Raw genomic sequence first — 23316 nt, forward strand, 5'->3', positions numbered from 1 at the left:
GATATTATATTATAATAATTTGTCAATTGTCTATAAAATCTCACTAATTTCTGTTTTATCTGTTTTATATGGCAGCTAAATTTTATTATTTCAACACTAGCCAGATATGATCGAAAGCACATTAAACTATATTTTCGTCGAGTTCATCAGACCGATGAAAAGTGTCGTATTGTTCGACCGATATACAAATTAGATAGAGCGACGAGATAAAATCGGCGTTTATAGACAATATAGTATACAATATATCCTTTTATAATCATAATAAAAATGCATGTATGGTCATGTAGAACTACAACCGAACAATGGATCGATATCCATTAACTAAATATAAACTAAAATCGATGCGTTGTGTAGCTGTCGCGTCGCGCCGCGTTGGTCGTAAATTGCATTTTTTAATGAATATAAAATTGAATACCATCGACAAACTGACCCATATACAGGAGGTTACTTATGTTAAGTATCTGTTAGCAACGAGCCTATTAAAAAAACTGAACATCTATTAAATAGAGAAGCTATAAACAGAGACTCTGTTCAGAAATCACAGTTAGTGGTGCACTTATAATAAAAAGTTTCAAGAGTTATCTCAAATGAAATGGTGGCAAAAACGGCTTAATTATGAATAATCAAGAAGCGAAAACATGTAATTACGCTTTTTAATGATAGCACAATATATTTATTAACATTTTTTAAATACACATCTATGCGTGACTTTTGCAGAGTAAAACATATTGCTATGTTCGATGAATCTGTGAAGAATTATAATATTATACATACATTTATTTACATTTTAATATGATAATAATGTATTAGGTTATGTCATGTATACTCTTGATAAAAAATATCGTCAGGTATTTCTAATTACAAAATACTACATAAATATTCAGCTGCAGTTTTAGTATTCGTTAAAAAAATACGTGAAATAAGATGGCAAGCTTTTTGAAACATTTAAATCATAATTACACAATAAAACCTTGTAGTTTTATTATGAATTATGAAAATAAAGGTCAATTAGCAAAGGTCTAAATCTATTAAACGTATGTATACGTCAGATAGAATATTGCATTGATATATTCAATTATTTAAGGCAACTCGATAGTGTAACTGTGCCAATGTGTGAATTAAATTTATTATTGTAATTCATAAATTTATAATATTGTTTGTAAAAAAAAACATATTTCCAATTAACATTTATGAGTTTTTAATGAAATATTTTTCTTTTAATTACTAGACAATGAGCTTAGTGATTAATTAATGCATTTTCTATTTGATAAAAGTCACGTACATATTTTACAGAGGCTTTTAAATATTTTATTTTTATTTATCATAAATATATTATTATCAATATACAATACTTTAATGATTAATACACACATAGTTTTATTGTCCATATAAATATAATATAATTCAATTGCGAAACACGGTTTCATAACATCATTGTTCCAACACAATTCGAGTTAATCATTGTTTAAACATTGAAGTATAAACATTTTTCTTAAACGTCGCTGTGTTGATATCGGTCATGTTTATATTTTATCGTTTTTTACTGCGAATGTGAAAAATGAGTAAATTGTCATTTTTAGAAGATTTATATTAATATAGATTTTTCTTAAAATTATATAAACTTCTATGAATCTGTGGTTGAAACATTATGAAACAAATGCATTACAGTAAAGTGTCAATCAACATCTACGAGTAGGTATTGCTACACTTAATTATTAATTGTGAACAATTTCATGCAGCTATAGAAAAAGTTTTATGATGAGAATAATCTTCGAACTATTAGCTTTTGTTCACAACTGTTTTGGTTGTTGTCATTACGATGAATATTGATTGACCTAAATTTTATAGTTCGAACTAAAAATAAACAACAACACGGTTCAATTGTCTATGTAAAGCCGAACTTCAATTGGTATAACAAAGATCATCGTAAGCTGGACAAACTTTAGAAACAAAGATATGTTCTAACTACCGCTTAAATTTCAAATCACGTTCTGTCTATAACTATAAACATATTATTGTAAATATTTATTCTGAACTTGCTAATACTTACTTAAATGCGCCGCGAATTCTAAGCATTTGCTATAAGCATAGAGCATTTGAATAATTTAAAATGCTTTTGTATTCGTTTCAAATTGCGCGCCCCGTCAATGGCCGAAGCTTTGAGGCCAAGTACCGTTTTAAAAATAAGCGTTCTAAGAAATTATCTTTCTACAGCCTAATAGATTTTCTTAATATGTTATTTAATAACTTAACTCTATTCTTAATTTTTATAATGCCTAATTAATATTTGTGTCCTATCAAAAAAATATAAGTAAGGTACAGATATGAAGCGTAGTAGTATGTTGTTGGAGAAAATTCAAAGAAAATTTGTAAGCTATTTTTACAGGAGGGAGTACGGGTCGTATCCGTATTTGTATCCTTGTGGCGTTCTACTCAAGAGAGCAATTTTTGAAGTGGCGGTGTCTGGTGATTGTAAAGTGCCATAGAGAGTCGCGATCGCGTCCCTTTTTCTTATCCATAATGGGCAGGACCTCAGCGCTTGAGAACGGTTCTCTTACATGACCCATCTAGCTTATCAACGAGTTTGCTAAACACAAGCTTGCTACAAAAATGTGAAATAGTGCTCATAAGTTTTAGGTGTGCGCCATGATTATTTTTTTATATACATATATTTAATGTTTATTTTTATAATGGCCATAACACGCTTACCCGTCAAGTAAGAATTGTTATAAGAAATAAAATATAATTAGAGCTACTTAACATGAGTCCCGCTTTAGATTACTGGAGCCCACTCATTATATCATATTTTTGGCTGATAGATAAAATTGTAATTGAAGTCCCATAAGTCATACAAATTTTACCATGTGTTGATAATAATAGGATTACTATGTTTGTACGCATTTATAATATCATGTAAACGTTTGCAAATATATTTATCAGCTATATGCCTATATAGCTTATTAAAATTTCTGTGATTGGTAAAAATAGACATGATCCTAAAAACTATTATAATAAAATTGACGATTTATAAGAACAGCTTAAAGAATAAATTGGGTAAATCGTGATGTTGAATGAAAATCTATTGAGTATACTTAAATTTTGTAGCTGTTGAAGAATTGTTAGATAAATTCCCTACCGTTTATATTTCAGTCTATTATCCTGTAGTAAGATAATTTCTGAGAACGCTCATTTTTGGAACGATATTTAGCCACAGCACGTGTTGATATCAAAATGGGTGCCACATGAATTGCGTTTTAGCTTAATTCACGTTGCACCCATTTGTTTAGTTTAACATACACAAATGTATTTTTTATGAGCATAACATACGAACAAGTGTTACAAAGTTGATATTAGAAAGTTTGATTAGGAAATAATTTGACATTCCAGCAAATTCCAGGCATCAGATTACTATCAGAGATACTATTTTGCTCAAAGCTAAGTAAATTAAAAGTTTATAAAAAATATTAATATATTTTAGATTGAACATATCTAAAAAGTGTGTTTTTATGTTAAAAATGGCAATAAGTACTCAACATTCATGATATAATATTTCCAGTTTTTAATCCAGTTAAAACAGTTATAGAAGCCGAGTGATGCGACTTAATCAAATCAATGAAATGAAATGCTGCCTACTTACTGTGATTTCTGAACAGAGTAAAGTGAATATTATGGCAAATAAAAAAAATGGGTGTTCAATAAATTGCAGAAAGAGCTTTAATTTATTTATTCACAGGTGTTATGGTATAATGTTGGATGCACGTGATTTTTAAAAGTGAATAACGCGACTTTGATATACATATAATATTTCCTTAGAAAGATTTTATGGACTGCATGAATATAAATATTTAGTATTGAAATAATCCAAAAACATTGATATGCATCATTGGTTCCCGCCTAATGCTTGCACTACACCTCTGGAAGTTGGCCAAGGTTGGCCAAGGACGGAGAATATAGTGGGCTACTTCGGGGTTACTTCGGTCTAGTTCGGTTCTGTCCGCTCTAAAATCTCTCGGAAGTTGTCCGAGGTTACCGAGAACGGGAGGTAAAGTGGGGGTAATTCAGTCGACTTGGCCAGCTTCGAGCGCTTCTGACCATTGTCAACAAAAGGACTGAAGTCGGAGCTGCTCTATCGAGCACTTGCGGTGAGATACTTCCTCTTTCGCTCTCTCGCGTGTTAAGTGACGAGAGTGAGAGAGATAATGATATGGTGTTTCGCAAATTGAGATAGAACGAGTAACTCGGTTCAATTTCAGTAAACGCGTAGGCGTCCTATGGTTAACACGCATGTCGAGCGCTGTATCGTGGTCACGTGGTCAATTTATAATACCAAATGCTTATCGGGGACTTCAACAGACTCTTACTGACATCTTTGAATATTTTAGGGCACCAAAATGGATTAATTATGTTTTTGATAGTATATTCTTCTAACAGATATCGTTATTATATTTTTTTTCATATAAAATTAAATAATTAAAAAATAATTAGTGGTACTTGATTTTGTTAAAAAAAATCGTTTCGAATATCCTTATGTATTTTTCTAGAACGGTTTATATAAATGTCACACCATAACGAATTCTTATTTAGAATCGATGGCGACAAATTCTAGGATAGTCACAGATGTGGTGTTCGTATTCTGAAGTATCATTTTTATGCCTTATGACATTTTGTAAAAGCCGACAAAAATTTTGCGTAAATTGAATATTTACGACCGAAAAGTTTTCACTGATACTGTATTGGTGAGTGCCCATACAAACTTTTGACAAAAATGACAATTTAAGAATTGCGATTATTTGGCACATTTTTTGATCGCGCGCAAATATGCCAGCTGTACTTTACAGAAGCCGCCGTCCGGACGGCATATGAAATTTGCGGCAGTGTTGTCACTTATTCGAAGTCGTAGGTCACGGCCGACTTCAGTTGTAACTTCGATTCGGACAACTTCCAGAGAGTGTAGCGCAGGCATAACGGACAAGACGCTTTTTCGAGATATTTGTGGAAGGACGCCAAAAAAAATATACTTTTTTTTAGACAGGCATTATTAATATATGTATATAGTCTTCACTAAAATTTCAATAATTATATATAAAATTAGTATATTAAAAACAGTTAACAAGAATAACTTCTTTATTCACAGCAATTGTACAATTCATCATAAAACAATAAATTATAAATTATGAACAGTTTGAACAAAGAAAACAATGATGTAATGTCGATAACAAAAATGCACTTCTACACTAATTAAGTACCTGAAGATACGGACATAGGAAGTGCATTAATGACATGCGTTTGCAATACATTATGTAACATTACACTTCAATGGTTTAAAAAATATACGAATAGATAGTGTGAATATCACGCACGTGTCATAACACTAGATACACTACTATTATACAATAAAAATAATAGTTACTAAGCGACTTTTATCGCAAATCTTAAAGAATATATTTAGTGAATAATTGATACGAAAGGCTATGTTAAAAAAATCATAAATAAATTTAAGATGGTATATCAATCGATATCAACTGAGGAAATTGGTTAAAAATAAATAATAAGGCAAATTTTAGTTCCGTTTAAATATTAAACAAATCATAATCTTGTGTTCAAGGAAGATACGATCGAAATAAGATCATCTAATAAACTGTATTAATGTCGAGATTAAAATAATACATTATTGCTATCTAGGCCAGACATTACTGAATAATCTCTGTTACTGGGAGACATTGTGAAAATTCGCGATAGTACAAAATAAAAAAGTGTATCGATCGGATACTCGCCGAGACAGTAAAACCGATGGCAGTTACAGATAAGACCGTAAAAATAAAATGACAGGCTCGACACAATTTGCATATTAGAGGGTCGTAAATACGACACGGACAAACGTAGCGATAACGCTTAAATGGCACGTATTATCGGTTATGGGCTATTCTATTTTATTTTTTACACGTGGCTACACTTAAGTGCCGCGCGACATTACAAAAACGAGAAACAATCGTGGGGTGAATGAGAAGAGTTGTCAGATTGCATTATATTAGTTGATTAGGTAATAGATGAGCTAAAAGTCATGGGAGAATAAGACCGAAAGTTTGTAAGAAGTAATTACTATTATAATATTTTTTTTGAGATGTCGATGAAAAGCTTTACAATTTATTTAAAAGTGTATGGATAAAAGAGTATTTTTTTGCATTCTACGTTAGCATAATTACTTTTGTATACAATTGACTTCTTGCAGCAGAACAACGAAATATGTATGAAATATGTCAATATTTATTTATTATTTTTTAGATTAAATTAAGACCATCGTGGCCTAACAGGTTATCCCAATGCGCCACGATGATCGAAAACAAATTTTAAATTTATAAAACATAAAAAACGTATATATACATAAATATAACAATACTTAAACATAACAAAAAAATTTAAAATTAAATGATACAAACTGGATCAGATCCTCGTATCTAACATTAAATAAGTCAATATGTAATGCCAGCGTATTAACACACAGCTATAGGCGAGTCGACAAGTGCGGATGTACTAGCCCTAACGGCCATCAAAAGAGGTCTCGATCGTGATCCTCGAAAATGTTCCGGAACCCAAAACTGGAATTCCTCGAGAATAGCTGGATTGTCGACAGCACCTTTTAGTAATTTGAAAAAATGCTTAGCGACATACAGCTTTCTGCGAGAACTCAGCGAATCATATCCCAACGCTTCTAAAAGAAAGGCGCTGGGATATAAGTACGGATAATAACCAAATGTCCTTTTGTAAAGGTATCTTAAATACATTTTTTGAATTTTTCCACTAAAAGGGAATATTTGGCTATTCGTGGATTCCAAATTATAGATCCCAATTCAAGAATGCTACGAACTAAGGTGTCATAGAGGATGCGAATAACTGACGGATCGTCAAAGTGAAAGGCATTCTTCATAACAAAGCCGAGCATCTTGGAAGATTTATCACAGACGTCGTGTATGTGTAGAGAGAACCTCCATTTGCTCTCGAAAGTGATTCCGAGATCTTTAGTGGAAGTTTCTCTAGCAAAATGTTACCACCGAGATGGTAGAAATAAGCTGATGGCGAACGGGATCGAGAAAATGACACAGTATGGCACTTTCCGACACTAAAGGGCAGACGGTTAATGGAAGCCCATCTCCACAGAGAGTCTAAATCACTTTGTAGAGAGAAGGAGTCCACAACAGATCGAATGCATTTATATAATTTTAAATCATCTGCGTACAGAAGAAAACTTGAATTTTTAATTGCTGTATTTATGTCATTAATAAATAACACATAAAGCAGAGGTCCCAGATTGGATCCTTGAGGAACCTCCGAAGGGGTGAAATATTCTTTTAACAATCGTCCACCATAGGTTACAAACTGTCTACGATTGCTTAAATAACTCGAGAATAACCGAGTTAAATTATCTGAGCAACCGAGGTTCGACAATTTATTTAATAATAACCTATGACAAACTTTGTCAAAAGCTTTCTCAAAATCTGTATACACGACGTCTACTTGAATTCCCGCATCGAGAGAAGTTGTCACCGTTTTGGTGAACGACAGAAGGTTAGTAATAGTGGAACGGAGAGAGATATTTATGAATATTTATTTCAAATAATTTAGCAGGAGCTGACAACACTGCGACTGGTCTATAATTCTTTATATATAATTTGTCACCCTTTTTATGAATAGGGGTGACTTTTGTGCATTTCCATAGATCAGGAAATGATGATGTTTTGAGAATCAGATCATAAATACGTTTTAGAGGAGCAGCGAGACTGACTTCGCAACCCTTCAAAATAAAATCGGGAATTAAATCAGGTCCAGAAGAACACCCTGTCTTCAATTTATTAAATCCGTGTTTAAGATCTGAGTGCTCAGTTTCTTTGATGGTCAGTACTGAAGACCAAGAACATGAAGAAGGAAGCGACTGAGCAGAAGGCAAAAAGATTCCTCGAAAACAGAACGAAGAACTAATATGATGTGAAACGCAGTTCCAATCTCTACGTTATAGAGGGGTCGACTGTACATACATATTACAGGAAAACCGTTAAAAAAAACTAAATTCTAGTTTGGTGCTACATATTTTTACTAAAATTGTATAAAGCCACAATTTAAATTAAAAAAATAATAAGTATGTAATATGTATCAATAATTCCATCGTTCATTTGTAGTTTGTATACATTAAACCTAATGATAATCAAATTCTAGGTGAAGTCGGGTAAAAAGAAATATGATTATTTTCATCTTTATTAAATAAAAATAAAAATTATGATATGATGGCGGCAGTTAATTTCACAAATCAAATCCTAAAACAAAACGAAGATGCTATGGAGGAATAAAATATAATGCTTTGTAGATATTATAAGAAATAGGTCCCCAGAAGTTCAAGACAAAGCCTTTAATCAAATTGGCACACCGAGCATAAAAACAAAATCTTACGTTATTAAGTCATAAACATCGGCAGGTCAGTTGACTTTTTATCAAACCAGGCTATAATGGTACGTAATACTAAAAAATACTATCAAGAGTAGTTGGACCCTATAACTCCCTCTGTCTAAAAAAGACAGATACAGGAGGCCAAAATAAGACATCAAAAACTTAAACGAGCTTTTCAACTTGGACTCGCTGAGTTCGCACAAAACTCAAAATAAGAGAACGCATACCAACTTCCGACGAAGAAGATTGCAAAAGCTTAAATCTTGGTCCAGCTCGACTACACGTATACCATAACATTAAATATACAAACTGTACGTATACGTAATTTAAATTGTTGCACAAAATATTAACAAATACTTTGTCTTAAATCCTAGAAAGCTGTATCAAAAAAATACAAAAACAAACCAATTCTCGACTGTTTTAAATTTTGACATTGAAATTTAAAATAAAATTTATTTTGCCTATTTTATTGAATTTATTACTTTTTAATTATATGTACCCACTACTTACATATATAAAAAAATATTAATATGCACAGCAATTTTTACATTTCACTCAAAAGTAAGTAAATCTGAAATGTATGATATCAATTGAATACATCAGTGTTATTCCGTGTACATAGTGTTTTATAGTATACACATTTTTATACGATTCGAAGTAACCGTTACAGAAACTGTTACATACGCTTGTGTATTTCCAATAAATGAGATTTACTCTACTATGCTACACGATAAGACAATATTACCGAACGAATGCTTATTTAACAAAAGTGAAGGAAAAACACCGAACAGCGATTTGACGATACACGCCACAGGTTATTTTCATATATCTACATAGTATTTTATACGTTGTTTCTGTCCTTCAATGTTTAATAGTTGCCTTACTTGCGTTAATATTACGCAAGTTAAAAATCGATCATATGACGCACAATCTCGTTTCTCGGAACGGATTCAGAGGGAATTCCTGATAACGGTCTCTCTCTCGGATAAAGTGATTCATCGTTGAGACGATATCTCTTAAAATTGCTTTGTTTCACTACGTTGCTTTGAAGTGCTATTTTATGTTTCAATATTTTTTACCCATATATGCGTATTATAAAATAATAAACTATTTTAATATATATAGACAATAGACGACAGCTTTGGAACTATTCATGAGACGCGCGGACGTCTCACATTCGCGCGCATGAATCGTTTGCATGTTGCGAGCCCTTTAGATGCAGATTCTACCAAAATGTGATTCATGTTTCAGTATTTCGACAATTTCTTAGAAGGTAATGTCTTTAATAACAACCAAGCTGCTACCAAAATGCATATATAAAATATATACCAACATCATCTACACAACACTTGCAATTGATTGATAAAACTGTTTCAATTAATAGAAGTAAATATTATATGAACATGTCATTAACAATAGAAAGAATCGATCTAACATATTAAAGATAAAAACAAACATATTTTGCTGATATAAACGTTTTTAAAAGATGTTGACTATGAGTTATCTTCACAGTGATATGTTATCTCTAGGGGTTCCCTTATTTTTTATGACCAAAAATACAGCTATTACTCATCCTTGCGCAAATTTAATGAAGTCATCTAATATAAAATGAATCATCAATGCAATTAATACTTCCTAATCAAATCTCAAACAATGAAATCATTCAACGTAACTGGGCCACGATTCTTATTACTAGAACAATAATAATAATAAAATTTACAGTAGCGATAAGAAGCCACAGTTATACTTACGATTGATAATATTTATCTACCCCAGAAATACACAGCACGTATTATTTCGTGCAGAAGGGTGGTTCGCGTTGACCGCGGATAGTAACCTCATCGTATATTTCGCGTTATTATTTTAACTTTTAACGACCCAATTATCACACAAAGAACCGGGTTAAGTCCGCACGACTTTGTACGTGTATGCACACGTTATCGCGATAGGATTCTTTCTTGTATAATATAGAAAAGAGCCAGTTTTGAACGGACATACGCCCTCGCAGATAGCGGAAAAATACAAAAGGATTATATGTATATTTATAAAGCTTGTTTTGCATTTTTATGTTTTAATTTAAAAGATTTCTTCTAATAAAATATGTGGGTGTTATTATAAATATACCGGTTTCAGTAGACCGGTTAAATGATTGCTAGAATATTGTTAATTTAATCAATTTAATTCATTTATATGATTAAATGCGTTTATAAAATGATTAAATAAATAAATGGCGTGCTGTTAGGTTCGAAATTATCAATATAAATATGTAATTAAAACTTTATAGTTCAAGCACACATATTTATATTGTTAAAAAATATAACTATTTCATCTTTTTTTGTTTTTAATAATTATTAATTTATTGTAGATATAAAGATTTCATTGAAATTAATTAAGTTGTCGTCATGTAATCATTTGCCAATGTAACAAATACAAAATAATGCAATAGCAATACATTTTTACATCAAGGTTAAAACAACATTTTTATGTATGTATTTAATATACATAGTATATGTACGAAACACGTCTCTAAATAAATTTATTGATTTTTAAATAGATACATTTATAAGGAATAAAATAAGAAAATTAGGAAAGCATTGAATAGAAAAATATATTATTTTAACCAAAAGAGTCTTCATTTAAGCAATCATTAATCAAAATATATGATTTTTTTCTTTGTAGCTAAATGGAAAAAAGCTCATAAATAACTGCAAAATCTCTTACCAGTATTCACTAGTAGTAAAATCCCAGATAAAAGTCAACATAGATAAAAAAACATCTTTCAGTGGTTCTGAAGTTTGATTTACAAAACACCAAGAAAATAATCTAGGAATATTTTATTCATAAGTAACTGTATGCTGTCTATCGTCGTCGCTCAGCGACAGAATTTATTATTATTATTATAGAAACATCAGCTGGACAAAAAAAGATAAACATTTTAAGTACTTTCTATCAAGAGAACAAATAAATAATAGTCCAGTCAAATAAGGGTTTAACCTCGGAATGAAAGATAACAAGCTGAAATTTTGCACAGACCTTTGTTTTGGCGTTCTAAATATATGGTGAAAAGTCTCAAAAGATATCGTGTCTGCTAATCAAGATATTAAAGGCCAAAGGTCATAAAAATAGTTTTTTTGCAAATATCTCGCCTCTTTTGCATCGCATGTCATTAAATGTTTAACAAAACTTATAGAAAATAAAATTTTCTACAAGTTTGTTTTAATTTATTTCTTCGTATGGTTAATGGTTTTCGATATATAGCGCGGGGAGTGGGAAGCGCGCATCCGTTTATAGGATAACGCTATGTAAACTACGGAACCAGAGTTACCTGTACATTCTTCCACAGTTTCGTAGAAAACATCGCAAATTGTTATCTGCTGAATGAACCCATCTAAAGCATTATAACTTTCAATCTCCATATCTTCAAAAATCATCATCGATAATGCAAAAAGTAATACGTATGTCCTCTGATACTTCTTGCAAAAGCGGGACCATCCAACATTTTATCGACAGAATTCGATGCATAAATTGTACTGAGAGCTTCCTTGATTTCGCTTCCATTCATTATATACCCTATGCATCCAATAAAAGACATAAGCATATGAAAGCCTCCTAGTTTCACAACTACTCTGGACAAGTCTGAGCTAGCATCTGAAGCTGCTACGATTTCACGTGCTTTTATGTACAACGGCTGATCAAAAGTTATTAAGCATGTTCTTTGTTCATGTTTCTTGGCAGTGTTTATAGCACACTGTAATGTAGTGTAAATTGTGTCCATATTACTCACAGGATGATGAATAAAAGTAAGAAACAGAATCCGAGAAGTTACAAAGTTCTCATTGTTTTTTGTAAGTTGTTCAATAAATCCATTCCACCCTGGCAACGGTGAGATATTTTTCCACTTTCCGTACTTCCACAACAAATCAACTACATTAAATATTTGTTCGGTTAGTTCTTCTACATCATTAAAATTTTGAACTTGAATCTCTTGCTCAATCCGGGTACGACATGATTTTCATACACTAGAAGGGGTATATGTGATAGTGCTGCTAACTCCTTTGCACTTGGTTTTGTTGTAAATTTCTTTATGCGGTCATCAGATAAAACTTCAGATTTTGGAGTTATTATTTTTATCATTACCATTATATGAACAGTATTATAGCCATCAAGAGTATAAATATTTTTCTGCATTATCTGCTGCATACTGTACTAAGGCACTTGACTATGATGGTTGATTACGAGGCTGTGGGTGATAAACAGCTGAAATTTAACATTTTACAGTATCACTATATGAAGCGAAAAAACCTAAACTTGACAAAACATCCAAAAGTCTTTTTGAATGTTTGGCCTATCTATATTTTTTCTATGAAGAAATACAGATAGGCCTATTAATAACTGCGAAGAAAAAGACCGTTTTCGTATGGAAGTCTTATAGCTGTGTATTTCGTTTTAAAATGCCCCGTCTTTCCTTTTCTGTTCTTTATAATAACTTCTTGCAGAAAATGTAATAAAGTTTTCGGAATTTCTTCATTAATATTTTACTCGGGGGCGGATAGGACTTGGTCTCAACAACAGAAGATCGAATATCTTCTCTAATAATCGCCGCAGCAGCTTCCACTACGCGTAAGTGTTCTTCTTCCGAAGTGCCTTTTTTATTTTCATACCAAGCTATGGATAAAACTTAAGCTTGAGCATCGCGAAAAGAAAAAATAGGGAATGATCCAATCTTCGTTATAACTATAATATCAGTTAAATATTTTTCTCTTAATTTGGAAATGAGCTTCTTATCATCTGGTACATACTCCGTAAGGACATCTCTCAACTCTTTCAATTTTTTCGCACAAATTTCTTGTCGAGCAATATTTCATTTTTAATTCCTAATAATACATTGAAGAAAGTAATAAAATTATGGTTCAAACGACTTGCCGAGACCACTTTTTTCACGATTGTTTACTTTTTCAAAGCTTATACCAAGTTAAGCAGGTAGAAATACTCGCTGGATTCTATAAACGGATGTACGCCTCCCACTCTTCGCGCTATATCTCAAAAACGGCCAATGATACAAAATAAATATAATAACTAAACTTGTAGATAATTTTATGCTTTACAAGTTTTGTCAAGCATCTAATGACGTGCAACGCATAAAACGCGAGATATTTGCAAAAAAACAAATTTTGTGACCTTTGACCTTTGATATCTTGATTAGCAGACACGATATTTTATGAGACTTTTCACCCTGTCTTTAGAACATCAAAACGAAGGTCTGTGCAAAATTTCAGCTTGGTATCTTTCATTCCGAGGTTTAGCCTTTATTTCGCCTTATTTGACTGGACTATAAGGATTTAAAAATCCACTTGCTTTTTGGAGTCATTTGGATCAATCATTTACAAACTCATGGCTATAGCAATTATTTTATGTCGTATCAATAAGCTTATAAATAAATATGGAAGCTGAAGATACCGAGAATTATAATATAATACACATTAAAGCTGAGAAGATTCACAAAGTTTTACCAAAGATTTACTCGAAACCTTCACAATTATATGAATTCATCAACAATAGGCAAAATAACAAAATAGTGGCATTATTTATAAACAGACTTATTTAGAAATTATAAACAATTAGAAACCGACTTAGCTTTCAATACATTTAATACAATTTTGTATGTATTCAAAGACAGCTGTGTTACTAAATAATATAATAATATAGAACGTTGTACTACAACTGAACCCATATTTTAATTTAGATTTTCTATGCATACAATGTGTCTTATACACAGGATTGCTATGATTATTTTTGTATTGTTCTATTTATAGAAACAGGCCATTAATTAGACATGCGATTGACTATATACGACCATTAATGTACACATCGCATAATGATGATTATAATTAAGCGGTCGAAAACCTATTTTATTGAGTAAGTCATCAGTGCAAATAAAGTTAATTAATATATCAGAGCTTTTAAATTTTTGGGCATCTTCTTAGCCTGAGTGCGGTCTAGTTTCCCTTTGTACATCTGGGAAGGCATGAGATTTTTGATAATTATAAGATGACTATTTATGGTGTAGACGCGGTCATTGCCAATACTCGACGATGACAGCCACTCTTCTTTGTTAGCTCACCAATATCACTAAGAAGTTGTTAGCCCACGTAAGTCCGCATTGGGCCGATCGTGACCAGATTATCGAAACGAATAATTCTGCTTCCGCGTTACGGTTTGCGCACGACTGTAGAAAAAAATCGATCAGTCGATCGATTATAGTTATTTTTTAAGCATTGAAAAGGTGCAAAATCAGAGGTTGCGACAAGCGACAAAGTAAAACTCGCATTTCGAGTGTGTGACCAGTTGGTCGATTGATTTGTTCACAGCTGTTCACACGCGCTACTGACACGCCGAGACTATCACTAATTGCACTACAATTTGTTGTTTCTGTTAGTTGTTCAATTTAAAAAATAGGTTATTGAGTGGCATTCGCGATTTGTTTTATGTCTGCGTGCCTCGTCTTCAGTTGGAAATGTTGAAAATGTAGCCAAGTAGGCCACGGCCTGGGACGAGAAGATTAAAAGGGCAATTTATCAAATAATATTAATTCATTCGTTACTATATATTTATATATTTGATATATAATATCTAGAATATACATCACCATTATTTATATATTTAAAAGATAAAGTAGTACGAATTTGTATTATGCTTTTTATTTGTTTTTAATTTTGCAGATCTGATTACGCCATGTTCGACGTTTAACAAATTTACCGAACGTTCACACTAAGACGGGCACGAACAGGGATGTACTGTGAGGGGGAGCAGAAAAATGCACGTCATTTAATGAAATTCTATGAATTTCGATGAAATATAAATACTAAAAAACGACCACTGACTGGCCAAATTTTTTAAGGACGTCCCAAATTCTAAACTAAAATTTCTCGAATTATACCTCAAAGAAAATCTGAAGAAAACAGTCTCGAATCTATTCCAAAAATATTTTTTTAAATATGTCATTTCAGTAAAATCATATTTGAATACATTTTCACCGGTTTCAACTAATAAGCGCTAGTAAAATGATATGCTGCTCTAAAATGTCTATAAAACTTAGTTTGACAGTTGCGAAACGACCATTTTTTTTGTTCAAACCCAAACCTAACCTAATGAAAGTTCAAAAATACAGACTTAGCTAACATATAACTCAGGGGTTTTACGTTCTAGAAATATGATAGATATTCTTACTGATATTACTACGGATTTATGATATGCGAGTATTAGCCAAAGTATATTCAAACCGAGTTTTGATCAATAGGAGGGCGCAAAAAACATGTATCCCTTCTCAGAAGTCAAAAATTTACGTCAAAAGCGTAAAAATCGTGTCGGCGTCGTTGCAGTGGGAACGATCGGTAACAAGCATTCCCACTGCAACGGCGACCGCGCGATTTTATTGCTTTTGACGAGAATTTTTGACTTCTGAGAAGGGATAATTATTTTTTGCACTCTCCTATTTATAAACAAAAAATTAAATTAATTAGATACTGATAACTTTCAACATATTGACGATCATATAGATTTATTATGGGGGTGTAATCCAAATTCATTTTTTACTGTTGTTTAATATAATGACAGATTAATAAATCTAGTGTAGACAAGAATACGTCATAAATTTATTTATAGATTATGATAAACATATTTGAGGTTATGTAATGCATACATGTATCAGTATGTTATATTATATATATATACTAGATTTAGAGAAGAGAAAAGTGCCTATAATATTTCAGTTGAAAAAAAGTAGTAAATATTTTTTAAATATAAGTAAAATGTGAAAAAATCTCACTTCGCTGCAAATTTAAATTCGTTTCAATAAAAAATATAACAGTTTATTATTAACATATTAAAACATAAAATTTTTACGCTGTACGGGTGATTAAAAAAAGCAGTTAAAAGTAAAATACTAAAAATCGCGCTTTATGAGTTTCTTCTTCATTAAAATTTAACTACATTTGCAGTGCATATGTGTAAATGTGTGAGATAATTTAATCATGTTAATGTTGAAAGTTTGTATTTATTAAACTTTTATTCATATTAAATAATACTGTTATTGAATAAATCAGTGGTGCTGGAGATTATCAACAGATTTGCGTCTGTTTACCCGAGACTAGGCGCAGCTGTGATACGCGACAGTTCAGGTAGGAGGTCGGGCTTAGCCTCTGTCCACGTAGTGTACTGAAACGAAGCCTATTGTTGCTAATGGGGTCAAAATCGTACGACTTATGCAATTACTGATCTAGGACTGACTGCTTAATACCTTTTAAATATTATCTAAAATGAGTATTATGTTTACTGTAAAGAAGCAACGAAATGAGTGTTGCTGATTTCGATCTTAAGATATTATTTTTATTTTATTCATATTCTTAGATAATTACTACTATAATTTTGACATATGTATGTCTCTTAAAATATTTGATTAAAATCTATAAAAAAAATCACAGTAAATTTTCTGTCCATTTTCAAAGAAATTCAAACCAATTTAAAAAATAACGTATGTTATTTTAAATAAGGTTTATTTTATAATTTTAACATTATTAGTATATTTAAGAATATATTTATAAAGAAGCAAAACGTGTAAATATATAAAATAAACATATGATAATGTAGCATATGAACTTGCTTGTTTTTGCATAATTTGGTAGCTAATATTTATATTGTAGACACAGTGATGTTTACACAACTTTTAATTAAATTTGTAGTGCAGAAGCCAGTTTCACGGTGGTTAGTTGAAATAAATGATAATTGAGTTTCAAGTGCAATTTCGTAGCGCATGGATCCAAAAATACTCGAACGTAATTGCACCTTTTTTAACTCTTGATTAACATCCAGATCACACGGATAATTTCCACGTGAAGCTTTGACTTATTATTCTACGAGATAAGCACAGACTGGGATAGACAGCGTTTTTAAAAAATGTCGTGTTTTGTACGTGGCAATAATTATTAGACTAGAATTTGAGTAGCATTGGACTAGAATCGGAATGCAGCTCTGTTACGTAAATACTTCAAAATGCTAAATGTTTATTACACCTAAAATACGTTCAAAATGAATTTACGTTTAATTTATATATAATTAGAACCATTACATCCGTTGTTCTCAAAGTTGTGGATCTTGAAAAAGTAATAAATGTGAGAATTTAATAATTAGATAATATTTTTATGACTGTCATTTTTTTATTAATTGGTAATAAAAAAAGACCAAGAAAACAATGGTCAATTATTCAAAGTCGAATTAAATGCCTTAACATGGTTGAAAATTTTGCGAAAAAAACAAAGGATTCAAGAGTCGGAATATTTTCTTTGAAAATGTTACTATACTCTATTTGAGTTAACATATAACACACTCCAATTGATTGATAAATGTAAAAAATATAGTAACGATTTTAATTTCTATTTGTTCAAAATATAAACAGGAGTAATGATAAGTATATCGAACGTATATCCGTATCGTTTGCTTAAGAGCTAATAGTAGGAGCGTATATTCAAATTTGCTATCTCTTTCTCAATTATGAATAATGATCAAACGGGTAGCTCTCGAACTGACTGTGTTAAAGCAAATATAGTATACAGTCGTCTTCATATTTTTTTGGAAAATTTATTAAACAAGTATGTCAAATTTCAATTTAGGCTGCTGATATTTGTAACTAATTATCTATTTGTATGTTGCATATTAGATATCGTTTTCAGCAAATAAAATGTACAGATTTTTTTTAGGTATTACCGGTATTTTTTTTTTCGAAGGTCAACTTTTGCTTCAATACCGGTATTTAGAATGGACTCCATTCTTAGTACTTTTTAAGCTTTTAGTTGACTTTTTAATGGGAAATTTAAAAGAAAAAAAATGTAAATACCTAGATTAATTAGAAATATGTGATTTATCTAATATATGAAAATTATAAAAATTTTCGCTGCATGTTTTTTTTATTGTTGAAAAATTAGTAAGTAAGTAATTTAATTTTAAATATAGCCTTTAGGAGTAATATTATTTCAAACAAAAATATTTATTTCTTTGTTTTTCAAAGAGCTGTCTGAATAATTTATATATAGAAAATAGTTAAAAGTTTCAATTTAAAAATTAGCTTATATTAAATTTTATTTATATAATATATGCTATAAATAGAAAGCGAAAGCAAAAGCGAACTCAAAGTAATCAGAACTAATTTCACGAGCGGTACACTTTGATGGTTGTTTGATAAGGTTATTTGATCAAATCATAAGATTTATTGTGCAGATTATTTTCCAAATTCATTATGATCGAATTAGGCGCAATGCGACAAATCTCTCACTACAGAGATGGGTGATATACATTCGTTTCGGACATACATATTTTTATTTACGTAATAATCTCACCTCTCCTTTTCCATAGCTGAAATCTCTGGTACAGAAGGCAGGAGCAAATGCATGCCGAACAAGATAGAACCAAGAGAGAGAGGACAATCCCGACCCAGACGTCTGTGATCAGCTTCTCTTCCTTCTCTGGATTGCTGATGGTTTCCTCCAATTCGTTCACTAATTGAGTGATGTTTTTTGCCAGAGAATCCATCTCTACAACGCTCGGAACTTTGATGGTGATTTCGGTTTCCATCACTTCATACATTTTTAAGAAAGAGAGAGAGATAGATATATATAACAAAAGAACAAAAATAAATCACTGTAAAATCTTGAACGAATGTTAAACAATTATCGTCTGTTTGTTATATTGTGTCAAACACTACGATAAGTCACATTTGAGAGGAGCGACAATCGCAACGCGCAAGCAACCGATGTGAACTGAACTGACGCGCGAATTCGAACCTACTTATATAGACTACGAGCGTACCTGTTGAAGTTTATCTGTTTTTAAAATATATGTATGTATTATCTTATTATTTTATTTAAAATTGCATAATTTATTTTATCAATAAAAAATGATACTCAAATGATTATTATTTATTTGATGTTTTTTGAACATGGTGTTATATAAAGTGTATATAATATGAAGAGCGAACTCAACACCACCTTTGATGGTTGTGATGAAATTTGTATGGACTTGCTAAAAGCTTTTGAAACTTATTGCTTTATTAAGAATATTTTACTTATTTTAAATGGTTTAAAAGCACTTGCGAAAAGGATACAGTTGTTGCATAAATACGCCGACAAGTACCTGATATCGAGATTATACATACCACAGAATTACATCAATATTAATTCTATTACTTTTTTAATCATCGACGATCAAGAACTGGGATGTAAGGTATAAACGCCCGAACACGGTGTACTGAACTCACTTTAATCAGAAACTTCCATCAGGAGTCAGAATTTAACGCTACCGCCACTTCGCTTCTAACTTGGAATAAACGACAGTTCAGATAAACTCGCGCCAAGCTATGCACGCCAAGTATCAACCGAGACGATCCTTAGAAGATCGAAAAAGCAGCCTCTATACATTCCACGTTAGACTAGGTCCAGCTAGGCAGCCACCGGAATCCCAATTGAACTAAATTTTGGAGAATATGTGTCGTAGACTACGGCGATAATAACAAGTACAGTAGACCCCCAATAACACGATAAATTGAGGACGTGCTATTTAGGTGCGTGTAGTTAGGGGAGTAGAAAATATTCGTACTATATTCGTTTGTTCCTTTTGGTATAACTTTCATTATCTTTTCAGCCAATAATATACCATAAAACTTAGCAAAAAACGTTGTGTTGAAAAGGGTGAAATATAATGAACTGCCGTTTAAGTGCTAACTGTTAAATGTTATTTTCAAATTAGTGTTCATATACATACTAGTATGTTTATACACTTCCCGAAACGCGCTAGTACGGGAAATAATGAAATGGAAGATATGCGTCAAGTAACATATCTTAGAGGCATTCATGGGGTGTTCAATGTTTCTTCACCATTCTTGTACTAATTTAGATTTTTTACAAGAAAACTGTAATAATGAAATAATAATCAAAACTAAAACTTGGTAAATATGTAGTGTAGGTGAAGGCAAAATTAAGCAAAAATCGCTAATAATATTTTTATAATATATAATAATACTGGTGATTTTATTGAAAAAATAGCCATAGATATTTAAATAGAAAATCGCCGTGAGATACATTCCCTTTCGCTCGCTCGCGTGTAAAATGATTGAGAGATAAGGGCGTGCGTTACATGCGTTCCGCACGCCTACTTCTTCTCACTCACTCTCATCATTTAACACGCGTGTGAGCGAAAAGGAATGTATCTCACCGTACGCGCCTGATAGACACCGAAGTCAGTAACTTTCTATTCCGGACAATTATAGGCAAATTTAAATTTAAAAAAAAAACATTTTACAACGCTGTTCAGAAAATTTGCGTATTTTTATTAAAATTATAATTTTCCCTGAATAAAATATCTTAAGCGTAAATCATTTGACATATTGTACTTATAATCCATTATTTTCCTTAAAGAATATGCAACGGCTGCTTTATACAATAATTAAAAAATACTTATCAGACATATATAAACGTCAAGCCCAATGTCTTTCGTGAAAAAAACATTCAATGTTAACGCAGATTTTTATTCTTATAAGATAATTTTAACAACCTTCACAGTGAATAGATGAGAGACAAATAGTGATAGATTCTACTACACAAGTTAAATTTTTGGAGCATATGGTCCATGGTAAATCTTGGCAATGGAGAATGTATGTAGCACTAAGCACGTGCCAAATAAGCCTGTCAGTTTTTTTTATCATGTTTCAATTAATCGCATAATAAATTTAAGATATTAAAAACACTAGATGTGTATAACATAACCTAGTTTAATTATGATTCTTATGATCACATAACATATATGGTTTTGGTAAATCGCACAAGGTGGAATTATGTACATATGTATATGTCATAAAACACCATAAAGTAAATAAATGTGACTTTTGATAGCTTTAGAAATAGCAAGAAATAAGTTAATATGCATGCTATACAGAAAGTAAATGGTGAAGTAATAGTATGTGGAATATCAGACTATATTTAAAGACAAGTCAGGTACATTTATATGAGTATAATTAAGTTGAATGTTATTTTATTCAGCCCTCTGGCGAATTGAACATAATAATTGATGAAATCGATATGAGACGTTTGCTAACCTTTGCATTACAATTTCATTTGTAAATACAATTTACAAAAATATTCTCACTTGAACTTTAGTTTTCATTAAATAAAATGGGAATTTATTAGTAAAATATTGAAAAAATACTTCACTGCGTGTACAAATACTTCTCTACTTTTTTAGGAAATAAAATTGCATAACTTCGTTACAAAAGTATGAGTAAAATATTACATATTATTTTTTTCAAAGGTAGTTTATTGTAAAGTACCTTTTTTAGTACTTGTTTGTGTTTATTGTTATATTTACATAAAAAACAGAGACTACTCTTGAATGAGTGAATTTTATTACTTATTTTCGATAAAAAAATCAGTTAACATGTTCTTTCCCTGGGAAATTTATGAATTCATATTTTTTAAACCATTAAATTTGCGAGCCTAGAGAGTGTGACTGACCAGCCAAATAAGACGCTTCGGAAATCTGTCTTTAATTTATATTCATTATGTAAAAATTAACATTTACAAATATTCAAAGAATGCAGATAAAGTTATTGAGTGAGTGTAGTATTATTACTACTAAAGCGTTTGTTCTTTAGCAGCTACGACAAATTGCATGCTGGTTTATTTCAATCAATTTGCTTGGAGGAGAAATGCATCCCCTTGGTTCGCTTCTGGTTGAAAAACCGTAACATAAACATTTAGCCGATCATAATGGTCCCAGTAGCTATAATCACAATGTTTACCAATAAGTGTCCTTCCACGAGCCTCTATTGACTCATCCGCTTTTGTTGTTTCTTAAGCAAACAATCAACAATTGCATGTTCGGTATCATTTTAAACGCCCACGACATACAATACAAGGTGGTGTATTGTCTATTATTGGGTTTAAAACTATGAGTATTTTCTAGTCCACCAATTACATACACCTAAATAGCACGTTCCAAATTTACTGTGTTATTGGGGGTTTACTGTGCATACATATTTAACCTGCCGTTTAATGTGACAGATATAACTTTAAGGGTTCGTCTACTTTCTAAACTGAGCTGCATATTTTATTATTTACTTTCTTTATAATTCTTGTTGATTTTCTATAAAAATATTTTTGAGGCATACTCTTTTTTCATGATCCCTTAGATAAAAATGACGAACCGTATTTTACTCTGGCTACTGGAAGTATATAATAGAATATTAAGTGATTCCAACTTTTCTGATTTCTAAATATTGGAAACGCTTGGAAAAGTTTGCTACTATTTCAGTGATACTGAAACTTCAGCAGAATGCCAAAAGTGAACTGATATTCTATGGAAACTGATAACATAGCTTTACTGTCTTAGAATTACAATGCGATACAGACGATTATATGTTTCTAAGAGCATTGCGATTTGATGAGAAAAAAAGGGATAAATTCGCACTGATAAGTAAAATATATGATTTCTTAAGTATTTTTTTTATCATAATTTATATTTTATTTTATTAATAAAATATCGAAATATAATAAAAAATATATACAAACATTTTCTCGGTTTTTATCGTTATGCGTTCAGGCGTGAACAACGACTTGGTAATTTACGTGCGACAAACAGCGTGTTAAATAATTTAATGGCAATAATGTACCGATATTTTCTAGCATTACCATAAAAATACACACCTCAGTTAATCACTGTTTTAAGGCCAATATTGTTTATTTAATTTATATCACATTTAATATTCTGTAATATAAAATCAAAAGCATTGAGAAATGGCATCTGAAACAAATAGTATCGAGGTAAAGAACAAGGAGTTAA

The 23316-nt window shown here is 31.3% G+C and overlaps 1 protein-coding gene across 1 annotated transcript in view; it reads right to left on the bottom strand.

Moving 5' to 3' along the window:
* Nucleotides 1-19248, bottom strand: part of LOC148237633 (uncharacterized) — a 28533-nt gene extending 9285 nt beyond the window's left edge. Inside the window, exon 1 of the mRNA XM_088205520.1 lies at nt 18825-19248. Coding sequence (XP_088061646.1) covers nt 18825-19071 — 247 coding nt within the window. The 5' untranslated portion in view covers nt 19072-19248. The remainder of the gene's footprint in view (nt 1-18824) is intronic.
* Nucleotides 19249-23316: the final 4068 nt, after the last annotated feature.

Source organism: Plectrocnemia conspersa, unplaced genomic scaffold, assembly GCF_051122295.1.
Source record: "Plectrocnemia conspersa isolate PC_06_02 unplaced genomic scaffold, ASM5112229v1 ptg000002l, whole genome shotgun sequence".
Taxonomy (NCBI): Eukaryota; Metazoa; Arthropoda; class Insecta; order Trichoptera; family Polycentropodidae; genus Plectrocnemia; species Plectrocnemia conspersa.